At 38.3% G+C, this 26,782-nt stretch overlaps 1 protein-coding gene across 2 annotated transcripts in view; it reads right to left on the bottom strand.

Annotated features, from left to right (window-relative positions):
• Positions 1–26,782, bottom strand: part of CNTNAP5 (contactin associated protein family member 5) — an 804,456-nt gene that overhangs the window by 147,856 nt on the left and 629,818 nt on the right. For both annotated transcript variants that reach the window (XM_043576518.1, XM_043576517.1), the window contains exon 14: positions 7,578–7,734. In XM_043576518.1, the coding sequence (XP_043432453.1) occupies positions 7,578–7,734 (157 nt within the window). The remainder of the gene's footprint in view (positions 1–7,577; positions 7,735–26,782) is intronic.

Below are 26,782 nucleotides of genomic sequence, written 5' to 3' on the forward strand. Positions count from 1 at the left end.
CCCCATGGACCTCAGAAGCAATACCAGTCATGGCAGAAATGACCAAGGCAGAGAGAAGGAAGTGGAGAGGAACTCATTATCACCTGGGGCCCATCACAGCTGTCCACACTTGGCTGAGGTGTCCAGCAAGTTCTGAGCAAAAAGAAGTTGTACCTGGTGTCTCTCTCTGTGGCCATGTTTGCCTCTACTGAGTTCTGCATATTCCTCCTCAGGTAGAGGAGCATGTCCCCCAGAGTCAGGGCATCCAGATCTGAACTGATCCCCTTTGAGGTCTGGGTAACATCCTAAGTCCCTTTGGCAATTTGGCCACACCTACCAAAATAGAAAAGTGGATAATTTGACAATTTTAAGTTAAGGATCTATGCAGCAGAAATAATAATTTTCAAAGAGTCTTGCAAATCGACTCAAAAATGTTCACTGTAGCGTTTTTCCCCCTAAGAGTGAAAAGTCATTGACAAGGAAAAGGTTTATCATAAAGGAACGGTAAAATAACTTATGATACAGACATACTATGGATACTTTGCAGCTATTAAAATGGACAGGATATACTTGTTTTCATGCTTATTTAATGATGCCAAGTAAAAGCTCTCCAAGACATACTTTATGTGAGAAAAGTGAGCTACAGAATAATATGTTTAATATGATCTCACATTTTTTAAATATTTTATGTTGATTTATTTTTGAGTGGGGGGAGGGACAGAGAGAGAGGGAGACAGAATCTGACGCAGGCTCCAGGCTCTGCGTGGTCATCAGAGAGCCCCATGCAGGACTCGAACTCGTGAACTGCGAGATCATGACCTGAGCTGAAGTCAGACGCCTAACTGACTGAGCCACCCAAGCACCCCAATATGATCTCACATTTAGTGAATATGACATACACATAGGAAAATATTTATATGTAGAAGTACCTTATGTGCCCAACTATTATCTTTAGGTGTCAGATTATATATACAGAGCACAAGTATGGATTCCAAGTGGTGGTGAGGAAGGAGATTCTACTTTTTTGCTTAAATATTTCTGAAACATTTGAGTTTTTATAGTAAGTATATAATAGAATGGATTTATTTTATGAAAATGAGCTCCTAAAATTAAAAAAAAAATCAAGAGAAATAGTCCCCTTATGCTTTGTTAAATATAGAAACCTAAATTGGGTGAGTCAGAACTGACAATTGTGAGCAAATTTGCAGAGCAGATAAAAGAGGTAAGCAGCTCATGTAATTTGGATCTGAGTAAGAGCTACTGTTAGGTGAGTAATGCTGTACACTTAGTGATAAGTATGCAAATGAAAATAGAAGCCAAAGTCCCACTGCATTTTTCAGTATAATTATAATATATTGTTATATAATAACAATCCGAATCAAAGTGTTATATAAAATATACTATATAAATGCAAACTCTTAACCTTCATATTGACTTCGAGTTCTATTTCTGATACTCACAATTTTGCAATTACCCAAGTAATGCGATTCCACAGACAATTTAGAGACTGTATTTGTACAGCCTGACAGAGAACTGATGTAATAGAAGTCTGAGTCTAAAATACTAACAAGTATTTTATAACTGAGCTTTGTTTTCTAGAACCAACAGGTCTTAAATTCCTTATATTGAATATTTTCCCAAGAAATGATAGATGGTGGCAGCACTAAACTAAAACAAACAAATAAACAAACAGAAAACAATCCCTAATGCTGTCTTTGGTACGATATCAACTATTTCACTCCATTTAGAATTCTATAAAATAATGATGTGGTATACTTTTGAATTATCACCCTCTGGATATAGATTCTTTTCCCCCATTTTTGTGCTGTTCCTTCTTTTCTTGAGTATGTGATGCTTTCTATTGAGAGAATAGATGCACCATGACACATTCTGTCTAAAAACGATCTGAAATCTAGTCATGGGATAGTTTAAACAAGCCAAAGAAAGTTGCCCCAGGATATACATTTTAAGTGGAAATGTAATGAATTAAACAGCAGACAATAGCTAGTAAGTGAAGGGCATATTTGGCCAGGGAGAGAGGATGGGGAGAAAGGAAACCCCATGGATTCATTATTTCATTCCTTGTTTCAGCAGTCAATGCATGAAGGACCTACCATGTGCCATGCATACTTCTCTCTAACATGAGGTGCAGGCCCTGATTATAGTACTAGATGCGTGTGGGAATTCATAGAGTGCAAGTAAAAATACAGATAAAGCTTTCATAATTTCTGCCTGCTAGGAACAAACGCACTTTCAAAACTCAATAGGCAGTAGAACAGCTCATAAACAGTTTCATGAATAATAAAATTTAACCAGCAAAGAACATAGAATCTTAGTGTTTTCTGAGGTGATCCTTTCCTTTCTCTCAGGATTCAGGACTCCTGCGCCATCTTAGGACACTACCAAGAATGAGGCACCATTCCTGTCCCAAGTCTGGGAATCTCAGGGGTGGAAGGCTGAGGAAAGGAGGTCTGCGAGACCACAGAACAGCCTATGTGAGGGAACAGCAGAATCCTAAACCCCTTGGGTGTATCCAGCATCCTCCTCCTGAAGGCAACTGTCTCAGTAAATCTTGCGGGAAAAGTAGGAAGGGTCTTTGTGAAGGTCAAAGTCCTGGGACTGGATTAGATGTGAAGTTACCAAAGAGAAAAGCTGAAGGCAAATGTATAAAAAGATAACTTTTGGAGCACAGTGGCCACTTCTAACTACTCTTTGAGAGCCAGAAGGGGAATGAATGTGTGGTGGAAAGTTTAGGCTAAACTTTGGGTGAATGTTTCTTGTGAGGTTATAAAAGCTGGATAACAGCTAACAATGAAATAAAGATCAGTTAATCCTACAATGACCATGGCCTGACCTACGGAAAGTAAAAATATGCCCAACGGAAGACATTCAATTGTTCATTCATGGATTTGACACCATTTATTAAATAATTTCTCTGTGGTAGAGAAGTGGAATCAATGGCAAAAGAATGGTTTGAAGCTTTAGGATTCCATATACTGAAAAAAAAATCTAAAAATATCCTGTATATATATTTTTTTAAGAAACAGAATAATAGGTTCCCTTTTTTTGGATGACCAGATGACCAGAATTTAAACCTTATACCATTTTCTCTTCCTATCTTGTACCATATCGCTTTATGTAAGGGTACATCAAGGACAAAAGGCAAAGAACAGAGTTACTGAAAATCATATAAAAATGTCTATACTTTCTTATGAATAAATTTTTAAAAATGTTCTACTGTTAAGCAACAGAGCTTCATTTCAATTCCACCTGGTTGTTTGGTTGAGCAAAGTCCTCATTAGGGCCATGGCCCCCCACCAACAGGGACCCTTAGGAGGATCTCCCTGCCTCCTCCAATTGGATCCCTCCTCCCATTGGATCCCTCTACTTGGCTGACAGCTTCCCACCCACACAGCCCCACTGTCCCTGTGCTGTCTCCAGCCTGGAACTGCCCCCAGTGTCCTTCGTTATTCCCCACAGTCCATCAGTCTGAAGTAATGGGATCAGAAAACACCCGATTGGCAAGATTTCTATATGTCAAACCACTAAGTTGAAGACAAGTTCCTTTACAATCATTGACTGTAAAACTGTTACTCATTCCAAGTCTTCTCATTTCTCTTCCTTTTTTTAAATTTTTCCTTCTGTTTAGTTCTTTGGCTGAGACAGAAACCCCTGGAGATAGAACACCTGACCGTGATGCCTACCTGATGCTTCCCTTTACTCTAAGAAAGAGTTGTGCTTTTGGTGTTTGTCAAGTTCTTCTTTCCCCTCCATCCACCTCCGTCTTCTGGGCTGACTCACCTCCCCTCCCACCCACCACATGCTCATTTTCCCCCTTTACTTGGTCTGGCACCAATGTATTCAGTTCCAGAGGTTAATTAAAACAGAATAAACTATTATCAACTACCAGAGGCCTGGAAGATGGCTGAGCCTCCCAGAGCAGCCTGTTTTAGCAAAAGGAAACCCACAGGCTGCCACGATGTGATTGGAGAAGCCCTGGGAGAGGTCTCTGGCATCCTCACCTGCTGTCACAACTGAAAATCTCAAATTGGTGGCTCCTTTTATGTAGTAACCAAGAGTATCCTTGGATTCAGCAGGAATCCCACCCTGCCCCCTTAGGCACGTGATCTGAACTGAGGTTACCATATCAGAGCCTCAGTTTCCTTTTCTGGGCAAAAAAAATGATAAAACCCACCTCAAGCGTTGTGGGGATGACACTATGAAATAGAGCACATAAAATGCCAAGAACACTTCAGTGCATGATAGGTAACATTTTTAAGCGACAATATTACCCAGAAGTTGTAATACATCAAAATGCTATCAGCTAGATGTTCCACCAGCCCAAATCAGTTTTCTGATCAATTTTGCCAAAAGCAGAAACTTGAGGGAACTTTACAATATAAATATATTTGAGGTTTCTTAGGAGCATTTTGAAACACCAGCGATACTAATAGGGGCACTCTCTTCTGAAACAAAAAGTTGAGATGTGTGGAAAGCCAGCTTGACCACATGGAAGCTAAGAATGTGGTTGGAAGAATGTTAAAAAAAAGATAGAAAAACAAAAACATGACTATTTCACAATCCTGTGTGCTTTTATCCTTTTCTCTTCTGCATTAAATAATAGACTTGAATAGATAAGTGATGAATGCATTTCCACAAGGCTCTGGCAGGGTTCATATTGGAAAGGATATTCTGTGTCCACAATCTTGGTATAGACAAAGGGATCTCATTACTATTTCAAATACAAGAAGCTTCTTGATCTGGATTTAGTCTTCTTTCCTGTCTTCCTCTCTTATAAATCCCCCACATGAAAACGGGGCAACAATCACACCAAAATATTTGTGTGTAGGAGAAGTAGTGATTTTTATATTATTTCACATTTCCCTGTCTGAGCATATGAAGGTTCTACCTACCCATACTATACTAACTTTAGCTAACTTCTTTCGGTCCTTCAAAACCTAATTGCCACTTGTCCCAGCCCATATCCACCACAGGTCTGGGCACATCTATACTTATCTCTATTACCAAATTCACCACAAAGATCCGTATATTGCTAACTAAGTATTTTTCCCCCTCACTGTTCCGTGAGTTCCTCAAGGGCAGAGACTACAATGCCTTTGGCTTTCCCTGCAAAGCAGACTGCTTGACTGGCATAGACTAGGCACTCAATAAACAGGTGATACATGAGTAAATGTCAAATGGAATAGTACATGCAGTTGCTTCTATAACAGGGTATTTTCCAGACTCAATATATTAGAGTGTGTGACTGTCCGAAGACAAAGGAATGAAATCCAGAAGAGTTAAATCAGAATCTCAGCCTCTGCTCCTTCATAAGAATGACAGAAGGAACTCCCTTATCTCACCTGGATTTTGCCCTGAGACACTCAATGTGTTATTCTAGTCTTGGTGAAGTAAGCATCTTTACAAAAGAAAGGTCTGGTCAGTTCTCTTGATCTTTGCTATGTGGGTTGTTGAACAAAATTTATATCTAAAATAAAATGCTGCTGCCTCTAATAAAGGTTGTTTGCCATGGAAAGTGGCAGATAATGGGGCTTTTTCCCTGGCTTTAAAGGAACTGGAAAAGGATATGAAAAATGCAATAACTTCTATGTTGATAGAGGTATGATGACACCAGAGTTGACAGAAAGGACATTTTGAAGTGTTCCTCTGGGTACAGCCTAGATGATGAAGTTGAGTCAACACTTTATAAAGGGTTCAAAGCTTAGTGAACTAGTGAGCAGGTCAAACGAGGAAGAGGGTGTAATCTGATTAAAAGAGAGAGTCAGTGGAAAATCCTAGAGAAGAGAGTGTGGAAACATATCAACATGGTGGCCTATTTTTAAGTAATATGATGTCATTTTCTCCCACTGCCCCTCATTGCTTAATAAATTAAGCCCAGCCCTGGTCAGTTGTTCCCTAGGAAGGAAAGGCACTGAGGCAGTGTCCTGTATGCAAAGGGCCACACCACAGGAAATAAAACAGTGAGCAAAGATCAAAGAGTTCAGCCACTAGGGAGTGAATTGAAGGTAATTAAGAGAAACACTTCACCTTCTCTTTATATTCTACTGCCCCATATCAACTTCTCTGATTATACATGATGAAAGAAAGGTGTTTCCATTTAGGTGTATACATCTATAATTTCTGATGTCAAGCATAGAGAAGGGGAATTAATGAATCATGCAAAAGTGAGTGATTCTAAGCTGCTGATTGCAGATCATTTTGACTATGTTTTCCTGGCAACAAAACCATTTAACTTTTCCACAAAAAATATCTCAAGCTTTGGAGGAGCCATTTTGTGGTCATCCCTCATCCTCAGAGGTCTTCTAAATTCATTTATTCAGTTAACTACCACTGAGTTTCTACTGCACAAGGGATAGATCCTGAGGGATATAATATTAAAAGACATAGTCTCCATCCAAAATATGAGTTATAATTGATTGCAGGTCTTCATGACATTATGATAGAAGGCACCACAGGGTAAAGTGGGAGCCCAAAGAATGGAGAATTCCATCCTACCTCCAGTCAACTTTGTTTGATTTTACCCATGTGAAGATTTTGAGGTAACTTACCTGAGGGCCCAGGCAGCCCTACAGCGTTCTGAAAGGGTGGCCCATCTAGAAGAACCTGGGGGAGGTGTTTGGTCCTTTCCTCATTGAATTTAGATTTTGACTCTACCTGAAGTTTTATTCAAAACAGTCTCTGCTGTTATCTATTTAAACACCAGAGAAAAAGTACTTAAACATTTTTAAGTGGGTTGAAAGCAGTTGGACTTAGGAATTCTTAATTGAGCAGAATTTCATGAAACAAGCAAAATTACAAAGCCAAAACTAAAGAATGCCTGAAATTTAGTGACAACAAAATGGTCTTGGAAATGTTCTGTATTTTCATAATACAGTGAAAAACAGGTAGTTCACTTGAAGGACAAAGGGTCTTAACCTTACAAAAGCAATAAGGTAGGGGAGAGGAAAAGAGACCCTGGCCCCAGCCATAACTGAGTTCAAATTCTGGATCCGTCACTTAATACATGTGGGTCAGTGACCCTACTCAACTTCTCTGTAAACCACATTCCTCAACCTTAAGATGCAAAAGTGAGACAATTATAAGGAATTAGTATGGGTTTTTTTGTGAAGATTAAGTAGATGTTCAATAAATATAAATTTCCTTTGTTATCATTGTATTGGCCAGGAGAGGGTGGGCCGGTGACTGAAACATCAGTGGGAAAATGGGAGAATGAAGACACAGTTTGTATGATTACACATCTCTGCCTCCCCCACTCTCTCCCAGAAGCTATATTCCACACATTATAGAAACACTGACTACATGACAAAGCTTAATGTTACGTTTCATTCTGTTGTGAAAAAAAACGAACGTTCAGAATAGAAGGTGGTGATGAGGTGACGTGTTTTAAGTTACAAACCTCAGTGATAGCCCTAAAAGTACTAGAGCTGGCAATTTTCCAAGTTACAAACAATCACAATCATTAGGGGGACCTAGTTTATATTGAATTTCTCAACCATGTCTTTTTCTCTTGGGGGAAATTTTATGCATCAATTAATGTGTTTCCTCCACAACTGCAGAAAGATCATGATCCCCATTACCATTCATCCTTGTCAGCATCGCAATTGCAGAAGTGTCGAATGTCCAGGCAACTCTCATCCAGGCCACATTCACACTGCTGGACCCCAGGAGGGGCACCTCCCCAGTAAGGGTGCCTTTCATTAGACCGCCCAATCCACCAGGTAAATGGTGTTCCATCTGAAAGACAAGATAGTTTGCAGAGAGTGTCAGAAGCTGAGACGAAAGTGTCTTGAAGAATATACATATGTATAGATAGATAGATATACGTATATACTTATATATACGTAATACATATCTATACATATATACATACACATACTATATATATTCTGTCTCTCACTTCCTCTCTTCTCTTCTTTCCTTTTCTCTCCCTTTGTTTCTTTTTTTTTCTTTTTTCTTTTTCTTTTTTCCTTTCCTTTCCTTTTTTTCTTTCTTTCTTTCTTTCTTTCTTTCTTTCTTTTTCTTTCTTTTCTTTCCTTCCTTCCTTCCTTCCTTCCTTCCTTCCTTCCTTCCTTCCTCTTTCTCTCTTTTTCTTTCTTTCTTTCTTTCTTTCTTTCTTTCTTTCTTTCTTTCTTTCTTTCTCTCCCTGTATATCTATCTATCTATCTATCTATCTATCTACATACATACAAATCTATGTATCCATATACACACATCTGTATCTATATATCTATATCCATACCCATATCTATATACATATAAAGATATAGATAAAAAAAAACACTGTCATGAAAAGTATTTATGTAGTGGGACATGAGTTAATCACAATGGTCAGAGACAGGGTCACAAACTCAAATCAGGCAGGTATCATAATTAATTAAATTGGGCTAGATTTCAGACCAAAAATTTTTAAGTTACAGATACAATAATTAGTTTCCTTATAAAATTACCAAAGGTAAAATAACAGCATGAGGGCCAAGACTGGTCTCAGTTTCTCATAGACTCTGAGGGCAGGGGGACACTAAGGTGAAGAAAGAATGGTGGTACCCTGGATTACCATAGCTTCTAACTTGTTTAAACAGAGGTCATATATTTCAAGTTCAAAGATTAGAAGGAAAAAAATAAAACCTTCTGAAGATCAATTGTGTGGGTGGGCCGAATAATTCCTTCTGAATGTCATATTTAACCTATACATCTGGTATATAAACTCTGATTTCTGGTTTATATAATAAACAGAAAACTATTTTCGAGTCTTGTTTTTGGCAATTTATTTTTTTTTAAGTTCAGTAAAATCTGTTGGAGTTTTCCTTTATAACTGGGAATATGTCAGGAGATTAAAATTATTACTCAAAAAATGATAATTATCATAAGAATCCAAGTGATGGGTTGTAGGCAGACATGGATTATGCATTTTTGTCTTCATGGAGTTACATCCAGGTTCCTTTGGAAATTGCTGTTTTGTTTCTGTTTATCATACAACAAGCACTTAATATGTGATTATTTAAAAAATGAAAGAAATGCTTACGAGGGGCCATTTTTAGTGGCGTGCCATTTTAAAGTAGAATAATACTCGTCTGATAATGTTACTAGGTGGGAATTTCGCCAAGTCAAGATTTAATTGCACATGCAACTTCTGATTTACAAACACATAATTTACAAACCATTCGTGTATGCACAGATAGCAACAACTTTCCAAGAAATGCTCTCAATGCTAATACCCTTATGAAAGTCACTGAGGCAAGCAGGGAGAGAAGTGACAATCTGGAACTTCCAAGAATCAGTAGGTCATTGGAAAAACATAAGGAAGATGCTGTGAAAAGCAGAAGAGTCTTAGCATTACCGAGTTAGAGGGAGGTCAGCCTGAAGGACCAAACTCATGCCAAAATACCACTCCTGACTCTGCCTATAATGTCCCAAGCCCCCTTATTATCTATTAAGCTAGAATTCTATCTAAGCTAGAATTAGAGATGTTTGTTAGCGAGTACCTTCTTTTTAAAGACTAATTCTCAATGGTATAAATCCATTTTCCCTACTTTCAAACAGCTGTAAATCATTAAACACTAGTTCAAATGAATTGCTTTGCTTCTAAATCCTAGCTTAGATAAGCCACGTTCAAGTGGCCTAGAGAGATTTTTCCAGTGGGTGAGTTCAGGCAACACGAGGGTAAAATATTGTGTATGTGATATGTTTACCAATGGTGGCTTTGGGTCCAAGAAATAGGAAGAAATCTCTTCATCTCTAGCTCCTTTTGACACTGCTCAGTCCTCTCCCCCATAATCTAGAATCCAGATCCCATAGTAATGTTCAATGTCATCATGGATCATTTTTGTTTGTGAGCTAAACAAAAGTTGTAATCATATATATATATATATATATATATATATATATATATATATATTTAATGTTTATCTATTTTTGACAGAGAGAGAGAGAGAGAGTATGAACATGAGCGGAGGAGGGGCAGAGAGAGATGGAGACACAGAATCCGAAGCAGGCTCCAGGCTCTGAGCTGTCAGCACAGAGCCCGATGCGTGTCTCAAACTCACAGACCATGAGATCATGACCTGTGCCTACGTCGGACGCTCAACCGACTGAGCCACCCAGGCACCCCAAGTTGTAATCATATTAATAGCATCATTACTAATGGTATGAGTTCTGGACAACCAATCTGTGCATAGCTTCTGGTGTCTATGTTGCTTCCTAGGAGTTTCACCAATGCTTACTTGTTATCTTAAGCCCCTAGAAGTTCCACAGCAGCTCAAGGCTTTGCTGTGTTGTAAATCCATCAGTGTCTTGTAGAACTGAGGCTTAAGGTCCCCTCTTCATGTCTGGAAATTAGTATTAAGGTTTTAAATTATTTTAACTGAATGACTGTAAATGAGCAAGAAGAAAGGAAGCGACAGAGAGGAGAAACACACACACACACACACTCACACACTCATATGCATAAATCTGAAAGCAGAACCATCATTGCTCAGTTTTCCTCCTGGATGTTCCACTTTTGTGTTTGTTTTCCTGAGGAGTACTAAATGGAGCGTAAGCAACAAGGAAACAGGATCAAAAAGGGTGGGACTTGCCTTGATTCATGACACTAATGATGTGGTCAGGAAGGGTAGTCTACACCCTAGCTGCACATTTTGACCACTGGGGAAGTCCGATTTATTTTCACCTGCCCAGGTGTTTTAAAAAGTGAAAGAACAAAGCACAATTATAAATATGTAGATATATCTCAACATTCATCCAACAAATATTTACTGAAGATCTATAATATCCCAGGAACTATTCTAGGCACTTGGGATAAATCACTTTAAGAGGAACCAAACCAACCAACCAAAGAAAACAAGCCCCCCTCCCCCAATCTTACATTGTAATTACAGTAAACAAATAATAATAATAATAATAATAATAATACATTTCATGTTTAGAAAGGAACAAGAGGTATGGAAACAATACAATAGGCTAGAAAAAGTGGCTGCAAAAAAAGTGTGGGCTGAAGTTTGAGAGTGGTCAGGATAGAACTTGATAAAAAAAATACTCTCTGAGCAAAACTTCAAGGAAGGAGCAAGTGACATGTGGCTGGTCATCTAGAGAAGAACCCAGCAAACAATGCAAACATTCAACGTAAAGGATCAGGGAGTGTGGGATCAATGTAAAATAAGGGGATTTCCTAAAATCTATCGCCAGGTTTTCAAACTACGATTTTCCAAATTTTGCGGAAACTCTAATTGGAACATTTAACAAGAAAAAAATATCAGGAAAGACGCAAAATAGAACATTTATTAATCAGGTTCTTGCCTACAAACTAAGAATTCACTCTGATAGTTCCAAGTCCAACTTTTTTTAAGTTTGTTTATTTATCTTAGAGAGAGAGAGAGATTGAGAGAGAGAGAGAGAGAGATATTGAGAGAGAGGGAGGGAGAGAGAGGATCCCAAGCAGGATGATCCCAAGCAGGCTCCACACCAGCTGCGTGGACCCAGATGCGGGGCTTGAACTCATGAACTCTGAGATCATGACCTGAGCCAAAACCAAGAGTCAGACGCTCCAGTGATGGAGCCACCCAGGCACCCCATCAAGGAGTATTTATTAAGAAGATACCAGACTGCCACAAAACCATGACCAAGGAAGTAATGGGCTTTTGGCTAATGGGCTCACCACCTTGCTCACTGGCCTGCTCAGGGAGCTCTGCCTGGCTCACTGTCCCCGAAAGTTAAAAGTTGGAGACCTATGCATCTGAGTATGTTACACTGCCAGTGCCAGGACCACTCCTCCCTAAGCATCTCAGGTTAACAGGCCCCATCCCTCCAAAGAGAGATGTTTCTGTGGCCCTCAACCCCAACCAGCAGAACAGAAGCTCTGTGTAGAGCCTGCTTCCCAGTCAGAGCTGCACACAGGGGCCTGATCTGGGAAGCACAAGGACACCTCTGCAACCCAGCTGGAAGGGAGACTGAGGATGCAAATTCTGACTCCTTACAGAGGCAGGACTCACGGTGTGAATTTTCCCTAATACAGAAATGTCACTCGAAAGATATTGGACAGATATAAATAAGATAAATGGCTCCTCTGGAGCTAAATACACATTTAGTATTACTTAATCGATCAGAACTCTAAACTGGGGGCACCTGGGTGGCTCAGTCGGTTAAGCATACAACTTTGGCTCAGGTCATGATCTCATAGTTCGTGAGTTCAAGCCCCACATTGGACTCTGTGCTGACGTCTCAGAGCCTGGAACCTACTTCAGATTCTGTGTCTCCCTCTCTTAGAAACTCAGCAGTAAGCACTGAGGCTGGGAGAGGTGGTGAGGTCCTCAGTATGCAGCATACAGAACAAAAATCACTAAATAATTTAATTTATTTGCATTACTTCTGTGCATTTGGGATTATTATTGTTATGTAACTTCGTATTATTGTTATGTAACCTCATGTATACAACTATATATATATATATATATATATATATATATATATATATAAAACCCTCCTGAGAAAGTTTATGGTATAGAGTGAATGACCTCAGTGTATGGCAGTAAGTGAGCACAGAAGGTGATCCCTTGCCCTTTGTTAATATCAAACAGACCAGCACCAAACCCAAGATGAGTCATTTATCATGGGGCTTATAAAAATGACAATAAGAAACATTACTGAGCATATACTCGGTTACAGGCAGTTTTTTAACATGCTGTACATGTATTAACTCATTTAATCATGACTGTTATCCTAGGAGTTACGTGTTATTATCCTTCACTGTACAGGCAAAGGGACTGAGGCAAAGAAGGTTTGAATGACTGTCTTGAGGCCATACACCCAGAAAGTTCAGAATGAGGACTTGAACCCAAGAATTCTTGTCCAAGAGTCTACAAGTTATTATAATCCCTATGTTATGCCACTGTGCTCTGACATGTGGGGAAATAATGTGTGGTTAAAAAACTTAGGACCTTACAGCAAAACCCATATGAGTGGATTTAAGTGAGAGATAACTAAGAAAATTACAGGTGATTGGATAATCTCTTACATAACCTAAAATAAAGACAACACAATAAATAAATATATGTAACTATTACACATTTATACGCACTAATAATACCACAAGAATTTAATACTAGCATTGCTTGCTGGAGCCTTTTAAGGACTTCCCTGCCAGGAATTTCAAGAACATCATCACGAGTGCATTTGGTTTTGCTAGAGACAGCACACAAACTGAAAGCACAGTTTATGCCCTGAAGCTAGACTTCCTTTCATTTTTTAAAAAAAATATAATTTATTGTCAAATTGGTTTCCATAAAACACCCAGTGCTCATCCCAACAGGTGCCCTCCTCCCTGCCCATCAGCCACTTTCCCCTATCCCCCACCCCCCATCTACCCTTATTTTGTTATCAGTCCTTAAGAGTCTCTTATGGTTTGCCTCCCTCCCTCTCTGTAATTTTTTCCCCCCTTTCCTTCCCTCATGGTCTTCTGTTAAGTTTCTCAAGATCCACATATGAGTGAAAACATACGGAATCAGTATTTTTCTGCCTGGTTTGTTTCACTTAACATAATACCCTCCTTTTAAATGCTCTATATCTTTCTGGGTTTTTACTCATAGTTTGTTTGTTTTGTTTTGTTTTTATGTCCATTTCCTGGGAACTCAAATGTTCTCCGTTTCAATGCAGCTAGGGTATTTGACAAACAAGTTAAAATAGGTAATTGTATAAAACCACCACGTAACCCCATTGTCACAGCAGACCATTCGGGGTATGTAGTCTTAGGTTTGCCCATAATAACCCTTAACTGTCAAGCTCCCCTTCCATTATTTCAGTACAGCAAGACTCTTTCTTAATCAGGCCAGGGGTGAAGTACAAGACTCGGCAGGCTTTCTCCATCCTTGGGCTCATGTAGAAATTTCTAGGTGTATTTTGACTCGCATTTACATTGTAAAACACTAAGTTATTATTATTCTAATTATCCTCAAGAAGACAATTCAAAATAAACTTGGAAAATACTTCTCACAATTGGGCCAAAGAAATATGGACACAAACCTCATATCGTAGAATAACTTATAACAAGAATTTGAGTTTGGGGAGGCAGTGAATGTGTGTGTGTGTGTGTGTGTGTGTGTGTGTGTGTGATAAAGACAGAGACAGAGAGCAAGTGAGAGACAGAGACATATGAGGAGGTAGACAAGGAGCAATATTATCCTCAGTTTTAAACTCAGAAATTTGAGCCCGTATTACCTACTTTATGAACAGCATCAGAAAAGTATTAAGCTTTGCTAATAAGTGCATAAGCACATCATCCTGCCCCTAAGTTTTCTTCCAACGTGAACCTTATATGATATACACAGAGACAGAGTTCAAGGAGAAATAAAAATCAAAAGGAGTTTGATAGGATTCCTAAGCAGAAACCCAACATGTACCTGCTTAGTTCCATTTATGATTTTCTTAATGTAGGAAATTTAAAAGAAATCATGATGCAGGTTCGTTGCACACTTCTATGACTTAATCACTACGAGCTGCTGAACGGAATTCAAACTGGAGAGCCCTCTTTAAGCCTGCAATTGTTTAAAACCAAAGTCTTGACATCTGGGAAAATAATGAGCTTCTCAGTGGTAACTGGAGCTAGAGCCAAGAGAATTTGGCTCTTCCCACTACTACGAACAGTCTAAACATAATTCCAAACTAACCAGAAAGGAGGTGGAAAGTTCTGTAAATATATACAGACAGTGCTACCATGTTGAGCTGTTGTCATTGTTTTTATTGTTTTTCTTTATTTTATTTCTCAGTTTACAGGTAGGATGCTCATGGCCTTAAATTCTGGTAACCTCAGGGTGCCAACAGAAAGACTTAGCTGTCTCTTCTTTTACGGTTTCAACAATGTCCACACCGATCAGTACATATATGGTATAGTGGGTTCATGGGAGTTGTCAACATCCCTATCCAGGGATGATGTTAGACTTGGGTCTTTTTAGTCACTTTGGCCCACTGAATACGAACAGAAATGGCAGTGTGTCCGTTCAGAGTCTAGACCTTAAAAGAGTCATGCAAATGTTTCCACTTTCCCTTGGGGATCTTCTCGACAGGACCATGAGAACATGCTGCAGACTTCCACCACCTCTCCAGTGTGGGCCTCAGAATGTGGCATATGGAGTACATTTATCCCACCTGATGCACAGATGCGTGAGCTGAGAATAAGTACTGAATTCTGTATGCCACTGAGTTTTGGCAACTGGCTAGATAACACTATTGTGACAATAACTGATAATACAAATTAGATATCAACCATGTCAAAAAATTCTGTAGGGATTATAAGGAAGTAAATAGAATGATCGAAGGCTCTATTTTCAAAGGATTTGCAATTTGGTTGGAAACACATAAAGGGAAATATAGGTGGTTAAGGAAAATAAAGAGAAACACCAATTCTGTTTTGGCCCAACTAATTATCTATCTTCTGGCCCATATATGTAAGTAGCTGTAGGAGGCACTTGAGCGGTTGCTCAGGAAGTCACTCCTCATCCCCTTCTGCAGTTGCCCTTCTTCCCTTCCCATATTCCTTACTCAAGCCCAGTCTGTCCCAACTCAATGTCAATTACTGTCAATGGAACCCTGACTCTCATGCTTACTTTTGCCCTCTTCAAATATGGTGCTTGGATCTTCCTACAATTTAGGTAAGTTTTCCCCAATGTGATAGTCCCAGTTCACCTCTTCTAGGTTCAATGTCTCCCACCCAGGCATCTAGTTAGAAATTGTGCAAAGAACTTTGGAGAATTTATTCCAATGTCCAGTCACTAGACTGTCTGTCCCAGCTTTCACTCATAGGGCAATACAAGATTTTAAACTTACACACACACACACACACACATATATATATGCACATATATAATTCCATTTAATTATTTCTTAATTCTATGTTGTACGAAGATTTGAAGGGCATGGTATGTATCCCAGTGATATAAATTTTAATAGACTGTCACTGCCTCAAAGGAGCTCATAACATTTAGGGGAAGAAGGACATGTACACAGCTGCGAGAAATGAAAGTTAGAATGCGATTAGGACCAAAATAGGGCAGTTAATAAATTCCTAGGCAGGTCCAGAATAAGAAACTATAAACCTTGTCCAGGAGTCCTGAGAAAGGTTTCATGGAAATGGTTTCATTTCATGAAAATCGTGCCATTTGAGTAGAGGCTTGGTGTTGAAAGGGGTGGTGCCACTGGAGAAGGGTCTATGTAGTTACGAGACACAAAGAAAAGGGGACTCAAAATTCGCTACAGCATCCTTAGAAAGCAACGGTTTGAAATAAGAAGATTTCTGCACATACCAAAGATATCTTATTTCATTGACTGTGGTTGAACATTGTGGGTTCAACAAATAAGAGAGGGAGAAAAGACATCACCTACCCTGAAAGGGCAAATAATTAATTACAAGTGATTGCATCAAAATGTTTCATTCTATGATCACAATACAAATCATCGAAACACCAACACCAATTTAGGAAAGATGATTCTGGCCACTAAGGAAAGCATTTTATATGCTCTTTCTAAGTAAAATATCATTTCTGAGGAAACATTTAGTTAGAAAGAAAAACAACCTCATCCATATCAGAAAATAATGGTAGACATTCATCAAAGTCAAACTTGGTCTTACTGCTTGCTGGTCAGGATCATTAAATCAGAACATATGTCTAATAGTGTGATTAAGAGCTACTCGGTGACATTAGGAATTAACATTTTTATAATGTTGTTCAATGCTCTCTTCTCCCTGCCTATTTAAATTGAAGTGAGCACAAAAGGCTGGGGGAGGGGGTGGGCAGGAAAGATTGATGATACAGTCCTCTCAAAACAAATGATAAAAGTCACTTTGATGGGGTTATTTAAAGCAGGACTAGACAAATCTCTCTAAAATTGAGCACACGGATTCTTCCCGGTTTGGCAAACAGATAGACAAAATGATTAACTTAAGTTATATTTATATTGTTTAAGATTTGTGAAAGAATATAATAATACTTTGCAATAAGTAGTGTATTTTATCTTTAGGGCTACAATGAGGCGTCCTCACAAGGTTTAATGACTTTTCCAAGTCATATGGTAACTGGGGGCAAAGCTGGGCTCACAGCTCTGGATCCCTGAGGCCCGCCATTCCATGGCTCAGGTTTTGAACATTCACCTTCACAAATAGTCATGGAACTTTATACTTTTCAATGTACAAAAAAACGTGTGGAGATACGAGCCTTGCAGGAGAAAATGACCAGTTAGGATACGTGTGTGGGAACCAATAAGAAAATAACCACTGTAGCACGAATATAAGATCTTTGGTTTAACACACAATTTCTCTGATAGGACAAAATTGAAAGTAGTAGTTTCCAGTAGTAGCTTCTGGGTGAGAAGGATGGAGGAGGATTTCCCTGCCCACATCAAACTGTAATGTGAGAAGAAACAAACCATCACTGTGTGAAGCCCCAGAGACTTAGGGTGTGGTATATTTATCACCATAGCATAGCTTAAGCGATACTGATGAATATAGTAAAAACACTAATGCATGAGAAACAGAGTTAGAAAAGTAAATCACCTAATGTCCACAGACAGTCATAGAAAATAGAGAATTGCAAAAACCTGGGGACGAAAGCAAATGTACCTATTTAATACTGGTAATCCTAATTTCATTTACTTTTTATTTTTTAATGTTTATTTTTGATAGAGATACAGACAGAGCATGAGTCGGGGACGGGGAGAGAGAGACAGAGAGGGAGACACAGATTCTGAAGCAGGCTCCAGGCTCTGAGCTGTCAGCACAGAGCTCGACACAGGTCTTGAACCCACAAACTGTGAGATCATGACCTGAGACGAAGTTGGACGCTTAACCAACTGAGCCACCCAGACGCTCCAAGTAATCTTAATTTAAAACATCCAGCATTTATTGAGCATTTAAAATATTTCAGGCAGTTTTACACACTTTTTATATCCTATCTTATTCAATCTCCACAATAACCCTATGAGGTAAATTCTTCTATCCCATTTTACAAATGAGGAAACAAAGGCTTTAGACCAAGGATAAATTACCTCCCCCAGGTCACTCAGTTAGCAAATGACAGCTTCTGGCCAAAGCCACAGAGAGCTGTTGTAGCTGAATGCAACAGACTCAAAAGTAAAATCCTTAACTCCGCTACTGGTCTATCTCCTGAAAGTTATTCTTAAAACAAAAAACAAGGGCTTTTAAAGTCCATATTAGATGACTTATCTGTCTGGTTGAAATCCTTCTGTATTACACTATTCTGAGAACAAAATCCGAACTCCTTACCATGACCCCCAAGAGCACACACATCTGGTTCCCTCAGACTTCTCAGTCTCATTGTGTTAGAGGCTCCAGCCCATTCCAACTTCACTGACCTTATCATGGGCCCTTACACATGCTGTCTTTGGTTTGTCCCCTGCCCAGATCTGTCTTCTCATGGGTTTTCACAGTGGCTGTTTGTGTTGTATCACTAGATCCTGAAATGAAATCTCACCTCTTCCTCACTGACACTAAAGTGCTCCAAAATCACTCCATTATGTTTTTAGAAGTACTTACCACTTCCTGAAACCATACTTCTGTTTGTTTTGTTTGTTTGTTTGTTTGTTTGTTTAACATGTTCTCCATATGTCAACCCTCATTTGAATTAAAGCAAGGGTTTTTTATTCTTGTTCATGACTGTATCCTCAGAATGTAGAATATGCCTGATTTGGGACAAGAACCAAATGCGTATTTGCTGAATAAATAAATGAGTAAATGCCAAGAAAAAGAAACATTAGCACAGAAGGATTTCCCACAGATTCCATTAAAAATAGATTTTGCAAAAATATATTGTTATAGAAATACATATGGTTGTGACGCCTTTAGTCTTTATATAGGTATATTCATCTTTGGCATTTTATGCCATCATTGAAGACATTAAGTATTTTTGTAATTTTAGCAATAGAGCCTATCAAGCCTTGAAGTAAGTGCTAACTATAAATGTAGCATAGAATGAAGTCACCACACACAAAGGTGTCAACACACCAGTTTGTGCATTTCACAAAATGGCATAAAACACGTACGGTGGACAAGCCACTTGTCTGGTTGGAACACAAAAACACAAAACAGGAGCCCTGCCAATAAGGACCTCACAACATAGTAGATGGGGGGGGGGGAGTTGAAAATTATCTTTTTTTTTAATGTTTACTTATTTTTGAGAGACACAGAGACAGAATGCAAGTGGGTTAGGGGCAGAGAGAGAGGAAGACAGAGAAGCAGAAGCAGGCTTCAGGCTCTGAGCTGTCAGCACAGAACCCGACACGGGGCTGGAACTCACGAGCTGTGACATCATGACCCGAGCTGAAGTCGGACGCTCAACCGACTGAGCCATGCAGCCGCCCCGAAAATTATCTTTAATGCAACTCAGAATGAAATACATTTGAAGTAGAATTTTAAGTAACATGTGGAGAGTCAAGAGGAAAAAAAAGCAGGGTGATGTTTAGTGGAAAGCACAGTTCTTGGGGAGAATTCTTAAGTCATTCTTCTTGTGAAGACATCTGTCATTTCTGTTTTCCAACTAATGAAATAAAATTGGATTTCCATACCATTAGCCTTCCAAACAAGGTTCACATAATATGTCATTCAACACCCACATCCCAACAACTCTGTGAAGATTTTTTATTTTCATTTCACAAATAAATTGAAGGTAATAAAAAATTAAGGTATTTCCCAAGATCACAAGGTAAGGAAGACTTGAATTTAAGCCTTAAGGCTCCAAATTCTAATTCTACTTTTACTTTGTTAAACAAAACCTAGTCCTATAATAGCTAGAAATGAAAGGGTATTATAGATCTTCATAGCAATTGGTCTTGAGTCAAAATTATAAGAGTACACATCAAGTAAGTATTTTACTGGTTAAACTGGAGGGCTTTATTGAGTTTGTATCCCCAACTCTCTTGGGGATATTCCAAACTGTATTGTCTTCCCAACTATACTGGCAATCAATCAAACAAACAATACCTGCAAAAATAAATGTTCTAATAATTACCATTGTTTCTGAGAAAGCCAATTTGCCTGAGTTTTTATAACTGCTCAACAGCCACCTAAGGAGTGACAGGCTAATAATATAAACAGGCACTGAATAGAATTTCTAGAAATCTTTGATCAGTTATTTCTCAAAGTGTAGTTTCTGTCTGACTTTAATCCGAATGACTTGGTGCACTCCTAAGAACCAGGGCTCACAGTCTTTTCCCAAACACTCTGAGAGCAGAGTCCAAGACTCTCCATTTCTATCACACTCACCAAGCGACAGCACTGAAATTTTACACACTAAAATTTTGGAATCACGGTCAGATGGGTTGAAACTCATTCGAAAAGGTTCAGATACCACCCTCCTGTTATTTGTCAAGAATTCTTGTTTGATGACACTGCAGACTGCTAGATACTAATGAGTCACTTAGCTTTAGGTTTAATTCCACATGCATTACGTTTTACAGTTCCATCTAAAGACAGATATAATGATAGGAGGGGATGAATAAAATACTTATTAAGAATTACGTTTAACTTGCAACTGAGAATAAGGCCACTGAAATAAACATGAACTAATTTTTTTCTCTTTTGTTTTGGATTAATATAAATCCAGCTAGTATATATTTGTTCTGCTCATATTCTCATGAATTCCTAGAAGGCTCACCAGAGAATTATGTCCCGTAGTGATCCAGCTTCCTCTAGCTCCCATGCCCATTCCACTTCAGTTCCTTTTCTTTAACAAACTCTGTTCCAAGCTTGGAAACATTAGAAAGGACCAGTTCAAGTTCTCTTAATTTTTGGCTACTCTGGCTCAAAAAGCAGAACAAAACAAAACAAAGTTACTACCTTCCCGCTCCAGGTCAAATGACTCTCCCAGGCTCACTTTTCATTTGTTTTGATGGAAAATGATGAAGGTGTTCATCTATCCATTCTGTTACTCCATCTGTCTACTCATTAGCCCATCCATTCATCCATCCACTTAGCTGTTTTTACCCATAATTTTCTCACCCACAACCCTTCGATGGGCCTAGCTCTTGGAGATACAGAGTATTTTTCCTTGTCCTTCTTCATAAATATTTCTTCTATTAGTTACACACAACTACGTAAAAAGCCTAGATTCCCAACTGTGCATTCTTTCCTAAGTTGTTTGGTGGGCATGACTGTCCCATCAGTATTTTCCAATACTTCCTCACAAAGCCTGAAACACATTTATTACTCATGATCCATAGGAATGTATATAAAATATACACACAGATATTCACATGTATGTATTCCCCAAATATCTACTAGTCTTTGACTAAATAAGGCATTTGATACATCAGTAATTGTGTGCTGATGTGGGAAAGGAGTAAATGTTGCATTGCTAATCAAAATGTGGTTGTGACCATTCATGTTAATAGATGACCTCTAAGTGACTGTTACCATTTATCAAGACACTAACTAACCCACTGTGGTTTACAGCACGAGTTTTTCCAGCCATACTGTAAATTCCTTTTGCTGGTGGCATCTTTTGTGGGTTGTGTGTGTGTGTGTGTGTGTATGTGTGTGTGTGTGTGTTTGCGTGTTGAAAACCTTGTAACAGAGGGTAAGGATGTTTATGTAAGGCACTCAGTATTTCCTGTCCCTTTGATCAACTACTACAGATTCAACTGTAAATTACAGAACTTTAGAAATAAACACCCATACACACACCCATGCCCTTTTTTGCCCAGGTGCTCTGTTTAATTTTTTCTTTCCTCCTGATTCTCCTTTTCTTTTTCATTCTCTTTCCCCTTCATTCTCTCCCTTTCACCCTCCATTTCTCCCCTTTCCTTTCTCTCATTTCGTCTTCTCTCCCTCCTTCTCGCCTCTCCATTATATACCTCCCTCCAGAATTGTTTTTCCTTCTTTAGTTCCTTCTCTCTTCCATACCTTCTTTTTGACCAACTACCAACAATAATTTTCAATGTCTTCTATCTTAAATACATAAACACAATCTCAAATACAAGAAGAATTGATCACAAGTCTATTTGTAATATTCTGTCACTGATGTTTACGAGATATTACCTATTTATGGTAAAAAAAAAAAAGAGCTACCTGGGACCCATTGTGTAAATACCTACATGAATCAAGTTTCCTTTCAAATTATAATAGGTGAGCAAATTCATGAAAGAGAGCATGAAGGAGACAAAGTGAGTTTGCTTTTTCATAGTGCTAATGAACAAACAAAAATCCCCTCTTCATTCATTTCTGTACTCGAAACATAACTGATGGCTGCAAGTCTCATATTCATTAGAGGCCCGAACAAGGCACAGGCAGAAAGTTGATGGAGCCCACAGATCACGCCCACCAGGCAAGTGCTGGAAACAGTGCAAGGCAGCAACGTAAGAAGAATGGACACAGAGCAGCTCTTCTAATGAATAAAATATGAAGAACTCTGCAATTACGCAGACCAGAGAGAAGTGGCCAGAGGATCATCAGCATAATGATAGTAATAAAAATAGGATTTCATGCCTGTATCTCCTAGTTCACATCCCCAAATCTGAATAATATTTATTAACCACTCTCCTGTTTATGGTTATTTGCAGGGTATGTGACAAAAAATAAAACAAGGCTATGAGTTTCCTGCCTTCAAGGATTTTCTCTTCCATGATAGACCACAAAGGTCATTTAATTATTCTGAAAGATATTCTACAATCAGAAAATACATGAAAGTGGTAATTTTGGTTTCTGAGCAGGAATAGGTTGTTTAAAAGAGTACTTTATCTTTGAAAAAATTAGATCAAATGACCAGTTGAACAAACTGATTAACTATATACGTTGATTCAAAGTAATTTCCTAAATAAGAAAGTGAGAACATTGGCAAGATTTCACTCAGGAGTTACAATGTACTAGTTGCTATGTTTCTACATCACAAAAGGTACAGAGCAAGAGATGAGGCCACAGAGGTTGGCATTAATCTGCCTCAGGGCAGGGATGATTAGTCATTATCATATGCCCAGTATATATTACACACTCAATAGTTCTTTAAACGATTACAAATATACTTGTAGATATACATCTGTGTGCACACATACACTGTCTAGTGTGCTACACAAAACACTATCCTATTTGAAAGGTATAGTAGTATAAACAACATTAATGATAACTTCAATAAAATTTCCCCCAAAATGAATAGTTGACCTAAGATTTGAGGCCGGATCATTATCAAGAAATTTGTACCAACATTGCTCACAGGCAGCTATGAATTTTTTCATATCACATGATGCAGGGCTTCATTCTCCAAGAAGTCATTTTGTTGCTATCGTAAGGAAAAGCTAAGTGATGGGGATATAACATGATACACTATAGATCTAGCACTCAGCCCCAGTGCTGGCAAACCCAGTCCTTGTCTCCATCAGGATACACCATTAACAGAGACTGCCTTCTTGGGTCTCAGTCAATAGAAACAAGTCAATTAAGGGACCTTTCAGTTGAAAGAGACAGCTAATGCATTGTCGGCTGCTCTTAGAAGTCTAGAATCAAATTAGAAAAATGAGCACATTAATAAAGGGGAAAAATACCTCTGAGGGTTAACAGGTCTCTAGGACAGTACAATTCAAGCAAGATCTAAGGTCTAGGACTTGTTCTGGTTACATAAAAAACTCTCCCCAAATGGAGGGTATTATTAGGAGCTAAACGTCTTTGGTCATTCTGGAATTGTGAATAACAGCTATCATATTTCATCAAGTGTTAGTTGCCATAGATAATAAGTTGTGTCATTATTTTATGTACCGCTAAGAAAGAAAAAATACTACCAGTTTAACTAAAATATGCCACTGATTGTAAGATTTATTCCAACTTGAGAGATACTAAAAATGTAAAAAGGAACTTGGTTTCTCCTACATTTATATACATAGTCAAACTTCTTGTGACTCATTCCATGTGCAATTAATGCTCTTTTTTTTTTTTTTACCTAATCAGGAAAGTTGCAGAGTATTTTTTGTTGAAGATATAACAAGGATAGAAACTAACGTCCACAACAGAAAACAATCACAGAACATCCAACAGGATTCAAATAGTTTTCTTATGAACAATAACCACTGTCTAGCTTAAATTAGATGTTCAATATAAGTATTTTATAAAAATATTTGAAGACAAGGGTTTTGAGATATGAAATGGGTGTACATGTTTTATTAAAATAATTGAAGACAAGAGTTTTAAGATAAGAAATGGGTGTACATGTGGTGGTTTCCAAAGATGGTCTGAAAATTCTCTGACACTCCCCTGCCTTTAAATCCGAGTGGATTTGGGAGCTTCGATCAAGAAAGCAGGGGCAGAAGTGACACTAGGCAACTAGGCAGGTGATGTCCTCACAGGCCACGTCTGGTAGTTTCTGGACTGTGATTTCATGAGAGCCTTGCTGACTATGTCCAGGAACCTGAAACATTCCCTCTTGTATACCAAAGAGGTGAGAAGGCCTATCTAGTGGTCTAATAATGCCTTTCATTTGGAATTTGACAGAAGATAATAGAAAATAGCTTAGGTTATGTTAGATTAAGTTAGATTATGAATTATCATCTAGTTTTGTTTATAATTATATTACAAAAAACAGTCAAGTCTCTTTTTGTGGACTTAGCAGATTCCAAAGAGATCATTCAGAAGATTCTAAATGGACTTAGAATCATCTTAAAGTTTTTAATACCCCATGCCTAATTTTGCTACAAACGTTACCTCTTCCATGAAGCTTTCATTGATCAATTCCAGCTGTAGATGGCTACCACTCATTTAGAACTTTTATTTTTTAAAAAGTGTGTATGTAAATTTCTTCTGTAGTCTAGGGATATTTTAAGTTCTTTGAGACAAAGAGCAATATTATCTGCCTCTATTCAATTCTTTGATTTCAGATGGCTTTCAAAAAGAATATGACCAATACATTCGTGATGAAATATATATTAGGGTTGTCCTCATAAGAACAAATAGTGAAATTATAGAAATAAATTATTTGGTAACATTCTATTTGTCAGTAAAAGAGACAAGAAACACACCATCAGTTACACATTTCTTACTCATAAAAAGAAACGTTACCAATTCTCAATGGAGGTAAAGGAATTTTTTATTTTTTTGGACATTGAAGTTAGAAAGTGAGTTTTCATATAAGATCTTCTTAGGAGGACACAAAGAAATATACTGGAAAAAATGCCCTCAATAGCATGCCTACCACAAAGGGCATATATTGAATTTCACTTGGAGGAATTTCTTGGAGGTCATTTGGGAAAAGGGAAAAAACTAAGGGACTATTGTGGATAAGACAATGTACTATAGTTAAGAATTAACCTTCAAATTACTGGCTTCACCTAAAGAGTGAAATTAAGGAACAGATCGACTACATGGCCTTCCCATGACCCACTCCTCTCCCAGTACTACTTTTCTGAGCTGGGCTCTGGGTGAGTGTTTGATAGAAGACACCCTGAGAATAGAGTCTCTGACAAGAGTCTGTCATATGTGATGCTGCTTTGAATTAGGTCCAACAGCTTTAGAGAATAGAAGAGACAATGAAGCCATCATCCACCCTGTATAGTCAAACTGGAGAAGGGAGGGGAGTGGGGAGTTGGACCCTTCACCTACATCCCATAGATTACCATCCGGGTGGTCTGAGGTGATCTCTGAGGCTCTCAGAAAAGCTTGGTAACTGATTGATGGCATCTGTAATTATTTCTAACTCTTTATACTTGTTATGGACTGAATTGTCCCCCACCCATACACATACCTGTTCATACTTGAAGGGTCAACTCCAAGTACCTCAAGGTTTTTAAGGATATGATTAAGTTAAAATGAGGCTGTTAGTGTGAGACTCTAATCTAATATGACTGATGCCCTTATAAAGTCTCTTCTGAAAAGACATAAGTGGACGCATGTGCACAGTGCAAAGACCATGTGAGGACACAGCAAGAAGGTGGCCATCTGCAGGCCAAAAAGGGAGGCCTCCAAAAAAGAAGCAAACCCTGCCTATACTTTAATCTTGGGCTTTTAGTCTTAAGAACTGTAAGAGAATATATTTCTGTTTTTAAACCACCCAAATTGTGGGATTTTGTCATAACAGCTCTAGCAAATGAAACCAGTACCGTTTAGGATTCCTCTTGATTTTTGAGAGATTTGAATTCTAAAATCCCTGACACATGGATGGTAACTCAAATGGACCTTACGTATTAAAGGAGGTGGTGGGATTCATGAAAGGGCAAGACAAATTTAGTTTGCCCATTTGATTTTATAAGCTACTAACTTTGAGGTCTTCTGTGATTTTTGCTTTTGCTTTTGTTTGGTTTGTCTGTTTTCAGCACGCTTCATTAGATTCTTACAGATAAATAAATTGGAGATCTGCCTGGCATTTCTGAGTACTGAGATCTATCTACCACCCAGCGTGGAGAGGGAGCTGGGCAGAGGCAAAGGTGAGTATTGGAATATATTCTCCTCTTCTATGTGTTTAACAGGATTTGCTAGCTAAACTCCTCAGGAGGTATGTGAGTGTTACGAAAAGATGGAAATGATACAGACAAATGTTCCACAGTCTGTGAAACAGTATTATTTAGTTTGATAGGAAAGAAAACGTTATCTGTCACCTTAAAATCTATCGAAGAAGAAAAAAAAAAATAAGGGTCCAAAAATTGTATTCTTCATGTGATCTAGTAAACTAGTATCATTAGCCTTCAAAAAAATTAGCATTCTATTTTCATACCTAAAGGGGTAGAGACACAAAAATGATATATTTTGTCATTTGGGGGAAAAATGCAATGAATGTATTTTGCTATATGGCAAGGTGATCTAAAGTTGACATTGCAA

The sequence above is a fragment of the Prionailurus bengalensis genome, chromosome C1 (genome assembly GCF_016509475.1).
Source record: "Prionailurus bengalensis isolate Pbe53 chromosome C1, Fcat_Pben_1.1_paternal_pri, whole genome shotgun sequence".
NCBI classification, from domain to species: domain Eukaryota; kingdom Metazoa; phylum Chordata; class Mammalia; order Carnivora; family Felidae; genus Prionailurus; species Prionailurus bengalensis.